General features: G+C 42.8%; 1 protein-coding gene across 9 annotated transcripts in view; it reads left to right on the forward strand.

Moving 5' to 3' along the window:
- st3gal3b (ST3 beta-galactoside alpha-2,3-sialyltransferase 3b) overlaps positions 1–5,042 on the forward strand; it is a 50,192-nt gene extending 45,150 nt beyond the window's left edge. For all 9 annotated transcript variants that reach the window (XM_085439889.1, XM_085439890.1, XM_085439887.1 and 6 more), the window contains one exon: positions 2,373–5,042. In XM_085439889.1, coding sequence (XP_085296015.1) covers positions 2,373–2,462 — 90 coding nt within the window. In that variant the 3' untranslated portion in view covers positions 2,463–5,042. The remainder of the gene's footprint in view (positions 1–2,372) is intronic.
- The last annotated feature ends 3,327 nt before the right edge of the window (positions 5,043–8,369 follow it).

Genomic DNA, 8,369 nt, shown 5'->3' on the forward strand with positions numbered 1-8,369 from the left:
ACAAATATTTAAGATTACAAGGGACTGTTAAAGCTGCAGAGGTGTCAGGAACATTTTGTCTGATAACTGCGCCATCAGCTCAAAGTCTCTGGATGTTTTGTGAAAGGATTAACTTTCCAAAAAATATCCCTTCACTGATCCAATATCTTCTATAGTTAAGATGTGTAAATGCCATAGTATGCAATACACAGTATTTCAATACTTTTTAAACCATTCAGTGACCCCTCGTGCCCTTCAGATGGATGTAGACTACGCCCATCAGAATCAGGAAATGTTACATTGTAAGATGAAAGCAATCACTAAACAGCTTGTTGTGGAGTGATGCTTCAAAGAGGAAAAGCATGCCAACCACATGGCCACAAGAGAGTAACGGCCACCTCGATACTGAGGTTTAAGAGCTCAGGCAATTCTCTTAATTTGTCACCTGTCTGTAACTTTACGTCCCATTTGACTTGGAAAATTAAGTCAGAGCTGCTTTCATGAAAGATTAAGAGCACAGATTAGTGGAAACCAGAGAAAATGTCTGGGGGGGAAAAAAGGGAAACAAACCCGTACGTATATTAAACCATAAACAAAATGAAAGATTGGTGAAACTTCCTGATAAATTAAAACATAAATTCATGAAAGATGAAAAATGAAAATCGTCGAACTAAATTTTTAGATTGAAGTGGGAACGGTCTTTCATCAGTCACTTAAACGATCGTTTTCTAAACGTCCTCATGACGGAGCTCTCTCTGCTCCATCACGTCTGGATCTCTGTGTTTACACTGAAACCGAGCTGAATCAGAGATGTCACCCCTGCGCTGACATGTGTAAACCATGAGCTCAGTATGATGATAACCTTTGTCTAAACTCCCAGTAAACCTTTGGCATTTATTGTCATCATCTTCATCAGCATTGTCATCATCAGCCATACATGGCTAATTAATGTTAATGTTTTTAGCCTTTCATTTTTTTTATCTCTGTTGTTTGGAAAGCTTAACCAGCGCCTGAGGTTTTGATTTTTCTGGAACTTTAGAACTTAGGCCTGTTCTTTAACTGTCTGGGTGGAGGATTAAAATCCACAATACATGTCTATCTATGCATCCTCATTTTTGTCATCTCAAAGCTGTGCTTGGAAATGATCTAATTTAAACTGATCGGATCAATAGTTGATGAAATGACTGTGAAAACCCACAGAGAATGATGACCTGAGGCTGTGGAGCCATTGGCATCTTTCTGCTCATCTTCCAGTTTTGATTTTATGGTCGCAACTTTAACATTTTTGTCATGTGGAGTTTCACTAAAGAAAGAAGTCGAAGAGGAATAAAGTCTTACAGTTATTATTTGGAAGTTACCCAAAGACATGATTGCAACCAATGCATATGTTGCCCTGTCTGTCCCGTGTCATGTGTGCAAAGTGGATACGGACAGACTTTTAGTGAAGCTGGGAAGGCATTGGGGTTTTTTTCTACCCTGCTCCTCCTCGTCTTTTAGCTGCTTCCTATAGGGGTCACCACAGCGGATCGTCATTAAAGCTAATGAAACACCATAAAACCAGCCAGAGTGGAAGCTAAAAGCAAATAGAGCAAACTGTCTCGAGTGCTTACATGCTGGATTCCATATTAGATGACGACCCCACAAGGTGCACTTTTCAGTTTCGCTACCTCTGAGTAGTTTACATGAAAAACGCCAACTTGTGTGCAAATATTCACAAATTACTGGCAACCAAATCTGCTAGCGACCAAAGCAGCTGGAAGGAGCTTTTCATGGTGGACCTTTTTAATGATAGCGATTGCACGTAACCTTAAGTAAATATTTGCCAACTGGTCGCGGAATACACGCTTTTCTCTCCCAACCAGTGGTTGCCAGCAGGTTGTTATTGTTGTTATTGTATTTTAAATGTCATTGTAATTTTGCTGTTGACTTCTGCGAAAACTGCAGGTTATTGTTCTTTCAGGCTGTGGCGTTTCCCATCATGTAATTGTAGGAGGCTTGACCCAGACAGACACACAGCCAGACCTTATAAGAGAGTCTTGAAGCTCTCCACTTTTTTTCATTCTCTCTCATAGGTCTCTTCCTCCACCCTGTGCCTCCTTTCTCTATATATCCCTTCTCCTTTTATCCCTAACTATCCCACTGGACTGAATTCTTATAGCACAGCAGGACAGAAGACTGACCACCATGGCTTAACACATGCTCCATTGTTGTACACTTGAACACCCACATGTATAGACACTGGGGATATAGTAACCCTAAACTTAACATACAGTTTTGTCTGGCACTGTTGGAAAATGTGCTGTTTAATATGCCTCCTCCCACCACTTATCCTCGTGTTTCATCTGTGATGTTGTATCTTTCTGAACATGTCCTTTCCTTTGATTATCCTGCAGTCATGGACACACAACATATCCAAGGAAAAGGAGTTCCTTCGTAAGCTGGTGAAGGCAAACGTCATCAAAGATCTGACCAATGGTATCTAAGTTTACACCCGCCCACAGTCTCCCTCCGCCATTCCCAAAAGACTACTAGCAGGAAGCTGGGAAATGGATTGACTTTTTGAAGAAGGAAAAAAAAACCCTCGAGTCCGGGTGGCCTGCACACTGCCGGGGTTTTTATATCAAAGGATATTTAAAAAAGAATAAAATACAGGAGGGATTCTGTGGAGAGACGCGCACACACGTGCCTTCTGAACCAAAGACTCTTGCTGATTGAAGCGGGGGGAAACGAGCATGGGGGGAGCACTGGATCTGCATAGTTTTGCGTCTTATCAAAAGACATTCGCAGGAACGCTCCGCCGGCCCCACACTGCAGTGTTTACCACTTCAAAGCCCCGAGTATTACATGAATGAACAGTAAGAGCAGAGGTGACACTTTATGACCCACAGAAGTCAGAGTTTAGCTTGATGTTCCGGTCAGTCTGGTGAAGAGACAGAAGACAAAGGGATGGAGAAGGACTATTAGAATGTGTGGGGATGGTTGAATATTAGCAGTGCCAAATGTACCTCGTAGAGAGAAGAGGCCACCCCCCTCTCCTTCTGCTGCCTGAATGTATTCTTGTTCCTCATTGTAAATATCAAAAATAATTTTTACTGTGCTTTTTAAAGCGCTGCAGCAGCTGCCCTGATCCTCGTCTGTCACTACTTCATTCATTCATTTTTTTCCCCCCATTCTGTCCTGACTTAAAAACTAACACGTGCTCCACCAGATGATCCCTGACACCCCCCACCTGTCACAAAGACTGGTGTTGCTTTGACACACTAATATAAGCTTGCGGCTCCTCATGCTGTTTGCATCAGGTAAGAAGCCACCAAAAAGCTAAATATTAATGAAGACTGAAGCTCTTTGAGGTATTTAAAATTGAAGTTTATGTGAGGTATTTTAAAACTCTACATCTTCTTTTTTTCAATAAAGATGCTATCTTTTGTAGTTTTTAAAGTTGACCACCTGTAAGAGAGAAAGTAAGACACTGCAGTCTCCTCTTACTTAATCCTATCTTTGTTCATGAGACATAAAGTGATCCAGGGTGTTTTATGGCATCCCTTTTCCATTCTCCTGTTGCTGCAGAGGTTTTGTTCTTCACTAAATGGTGAACTCTTAGATTGTGGAATATATATATTATTGTTTTTTGTTTATTTATTTTGTTCCAAAGTCCCAGTGTTTTGGTCACAGGCAGGCCTGCTTTCTGTTCTAAACAAAAGTTTGCATTTGTGCTTTAAACTTCAGCACCATGTGCTTCCCCAGAGACTGCAGCATCATCTAGGCTTGTGGCAGAAGTAACCGTGCGACTGAATCTGCTTTCAACTGGATGGGTGTTAAGTGTCTGCACCTCTTCATTTTCTTTGTTTTATGCAGCGTTTGTTAACACAACACATGTGACCTTCTGTGACAGCGGGCGTTAAGAAAGAAAGGAAAAAAAAAAGTTCCACAGGTGATAAATGCCACCTTCAGTTTGAAATTAATGTGCTGCTGAGGCCTTTGCACTTCTCACATGGAGATCCTGTTGCAGGCTTCTCTGTATTTTAACATTGAACATATTCGTGATCTCTCTCACACACACACACACACACACACACACACACACGCGCGCAATCTCCTTCAAACAGTGAGGGAGCGCGAGAAGATGCATATGTTCATCATATTATATGAATGCGATAATCAGCTTTATATAGTGATGGTGCATTTTAAAAACTGCTTTACCAAAGCAGGGTTTATTTTACTTTTTTTTGTGAATAGGGTTTTCTCCAGTTTTCTGTCTTTTTAACTCTTCTATTGGAAGTGTAGATTGTATACACATACACACACGCGCGTGATGCATTGCTATTTTTGTTTCCTTCATGCTCATTAGTTTCCACACGCTGCCAGGGTCGTGCATCGTCACGCCATGCACAGTTCCTTTCGGAATGGTTCTCCTGGGTTTGAAAATGGATACTTTTTTCTTTTTTGGAAAACTGGGCCCCGTTTGGGCCTTTGTCTGAGAGCAAAAGGTACAGGGAACATCTGAGCATTGCACTATCATGAGGCACTGTCAGTGCCTTACACCTCATCACCTGGAAGCTGTAGCGAGGAGTGTGACTGCTGTGAAAGAGAACAAAGGCAGCTGATTCCGGTATGTAGGCGCAGCTCCAGCTCCGGGTCAGGACAGGTCTCATTCCTGGGGTTTGGGACCGGTCCACTTCATGTATGTACTGTATGTACATTGTATACAATCCAAGGTCAAGTTGAAGCCCTATACTGTTTTGTGTTTTAGGGGGAAATGATGTATATATTGTACTTTAATAAACAAGATGGCTACTTGCATTAAATCATTTGAAAACTATGATTTAAAAAAAAAAATCAAATATTTGCTGTTTGAACCCTAAAACACAGAAAACTACTAGTATAGTCTTCAAAGCTACGAGTCTAAGCAGATCCTTAATTGGAAAGGAGCCCATTTCTGTCTTACTTTTTAGGTTTTTAATTTTAATTTTTAAACGAATGCTGGATAAGTTCACATGTGTTACGTCCAAATTGCCTTTTTTCTTTTCTTCTAATCTGTTCAAAATAAAGCAGAATGTATTTGCTTTTGTTGTTCGTGGTATTTATAAATCTTTAATTTTGAAGCATTAACAGGAGGTCAAAGTGATTGAACGTGTTAATTCTTTTTTTTACACACACGCGCACACACACACACAGTTACAAAAGGCTTTCTGTTACCTAATAAAAAGGTTTGTAATGGAACTTTGTGCGTGTGGTCTTTTCATTTTATTGTAAATGACCTTATTGGAGACATGCATGAGTGTCCAAACTGATTGTTTGTGCAGGAAATTAATTTGATGTGGTTGGTCCACCTTCTGCTTTTAATCTAGCTTTTATCACAAAGTGCCAGCTCTGGGCTCAAATATGTCTGCGGCGTGGCCCTCGGTGTCTTAGTCTGGCATGCTGATAGTGGAGCAGTCCTCATGAAATGTGCAGCAGGTTGGAACACCGTCTGCCTCCTCCCGTTTCAGGGGATACAGAGTGCAGGAAACCCAGTGGAGATGAAGGAGGGATGGGATGGAGCAGTGCGGAGAAGGGGATTTCCTCCGCTGATCTGTGCTCTGTATCTCCAACCTGCAGAGCCAGGGGAAATCATTTTTCAATCCTCCAGCGACCAGGCTTCCTCTCTAATTCACTCCTTTTTCTCTTGTGTGTTTATCTCGCTCCCTCTGTTACTCGTTTCCCATGTTGTGCTCTGCTGCACTGTTCACTTCTCCCTCTTCACCTGCTCGTTGCTAACAGGGATCAAATTTCACTGGAAGTCACGAGGGACTCATTTGAGACACACAATGAATACACGGTACTATTCAGCTGCCGCACACAAACTTTCACTTCCCTACAAACGTGATCATAAACCACAGCTGTGAGGTGAAGGAAGACAAGACGCCGAGGGCCCTTAAAGCGCCTCCACAGCGTCCCATCCCATCCTGCTGTTAATGGGGTGCCAGAAACTTGCCCCCCCCCCCCCCCCCTTACACACACACACACGCACACAAGTCACGTCTCACTGGTCACCGCAACCGCAGAACTCGAGCTACCCTGACTCGACAAATTTCCAGACGTCCACAAGGGTGGGGTCGAGTGCTCTCTCCCTCCCTGCAGCAAGGGGAATATTTGCCACCTGGGATCTCCCCGAGGCAGCTGGCCGGCCCGGCTGGCTGGAGGCGGCTGCTTTCGCTGGTCCGGTAGACAGGGTATGAGCAGGCCTGCACCTCTTCAGCCGACGGACTTTTTATTCTGAGCGACAGGTTCCCCCTGGCCCCACCTCCTCTCTGAAGGCTTGGAACAGAGAGGCCACGACCTCTGAGCCTGAAATTCAAACTCCTCGTAAAAAGAAAGTTGGAGAGGGTGAAAACACCCATTCAGACACCCGTTTCTCTCTTCCCCTGCTCTGTTTAGCTAATGCCGGGTCAGCTGAGATGAACATTCCCACACAGTGTCGTTTACCTTTGTCTGTGGATCGGACACACCTACAGGGCCTGTCATGCTCCTGTAATGCAGATGGATGTGTCTTCCTTTCCCGTCGGCATCTGAACTTGTCCTCTGCTGTGGCCCATTCTAGATCAGCTGAAAGTTGATACGTATTGGATTATGGATGGAAAGATGTATATGTATATATTTTAATGGATATTTTATTCTCAGAGGAAAATAAATATATATTATTAGTAGTATTTCCTGGCCCGATTCTTGATTATCCAAAGCAATAAACAAAACCTTGTGTGCATAGACGTTTGACTATTGATTGATTTGATTCCTTAGCTCATCCCTTCAGCTGTGCCTCGAGAGATAGAACTGAAGCCACTGACACTGTGAAGTTTCACCGCTGTTTACTCTGCGCACGCTCCATCCATCCATAATAGCAGCCCCAATCAAGCCACATGCCGACGCTTTGCTTTATGATTTGTTTGTATGAACAATGATACAACAAATCTGGTGGACGCCTGCAGGAATGCAGCTTTGAAATGCTGGGATGAGGCGGTAATTACTGGAGATTTATCAGCGCCGTGTGTACACTTGTTGAGCTAATGTGGAAACGGGGTGCTGTGCAATCTGCTGTTTTGCTGCTCTCCGAGCTTCATTGTGCTCTCTCTCTCTCACACACAGGTGTGGCCTGGGGGCTTTAAAGTCAGAGTATTGGAAGAGAGGAGTTCCCACTTGAAAAGTGAAAACAAATTTAAATGTGGGAAGAAGCCCAAGAAAAGAGAGTCACCTTTTGGATAAAGAAAGGACAAATGGGTGACAGGGGCAGTGACCTGTGCCTCCAGAAGAGACCAGAGAAACGTTGGAGAGAATACAAAAATATACTCCGAGTCTCCTTCACATGACAGCACTCTTCTCTCTCCCCTCTGTCTCCCAAAAAGTGATTTCCAATGCTTCTCTGTGTTTTCTATGTGTAATACCTTTGCTTATATTGCTAAGTAGACTGCAGTCAACAGGAATTAAGAAGGGATTATATATAAAATAAAGAAATGACCTGTTTTGCAAGTATCTCTATAACCTACATTACAATCAATCCAGTCCAATACCTCGATAGAACTGTTAGTTGCAATTTCTGCTTCCCTCTCGGCCAAATCTCTCTTAAAAAAAGACATTTTAATGTCAATGACACTTATTGTACCTGCATAAATAAAGGGTATATGAAATTGATGTCGCCAAATATTTATTCCAGCTGTTACTTTGTAATCGGAATGATCTTTCTTGCTCAAAATGGCTTGAAATTATAGGTCAACAAGCCATTTGCGGTAGTTCAAATACATGCAATCACTTTTTGCAGTAATCCAGTGCCTGCGTGTGTGTTTGTGTTTGTATGGCCTGGAAATGTGTGTGTTTTGCTTGCATGGGGTTTAACTGTAGGTGTACAAACAGTGTCATGCTGTAATTCCCTTTAACAATACTGAACAAGTTCATCGCCATAGCTCACAATGATGGATGATGTGGACACACTCGTTAGACACACTTGGATTTGTCGTGCCCTCTGCTCAAACTGCCACCTGCTTGCGGCCTCATTTGAAGTGGTGCCTGGCTCTACCAAGGAGGGAAACTTACATAATTTGGCAGATAGAGATGATATGTGTGAAAACTGCTTCAGGCATATTGAAGGAATCAAACAAAGTTCAGTTTTGACATCTCTAAACACTTGTTTTGACATCTTTGATTCATCAGTAAGTCCCAAATATTCCAGAATTTTATGATCCTGGCGGGTCTACCTTTTCTCCTGTTGTTGCTGAGCTCATCTTTCTTATCTGATGGTACATTCCTGCATGTCAGGCACCTCAGCTGTGCGCTTTGTTGCCTTGTTGGTTGCTACTATTAATAGTACTTTGGCATAGACCAGGGAACCTCCCTGCATTTGTCTCTGCCTCAGCAGAGTG

This window comes from Copadichromis virginalis, linkage group LG18, assembly GCF_057382275.1.
Source record: "Copadichromis virginalis isolate Kocher_CV1m ecotype Utaka linkage group LG18, C_Virginalis_male_GT1.1, whole genome shotgun sequence".
In the NCBI taxonomy this organism is placed as follows: domain Eukaryota; kingdom Metazoa; phylum Chordata; class Actinopteri; order Cichliformes; family Cichlidae; genus Copadichromis; species Copadichromis virginalis.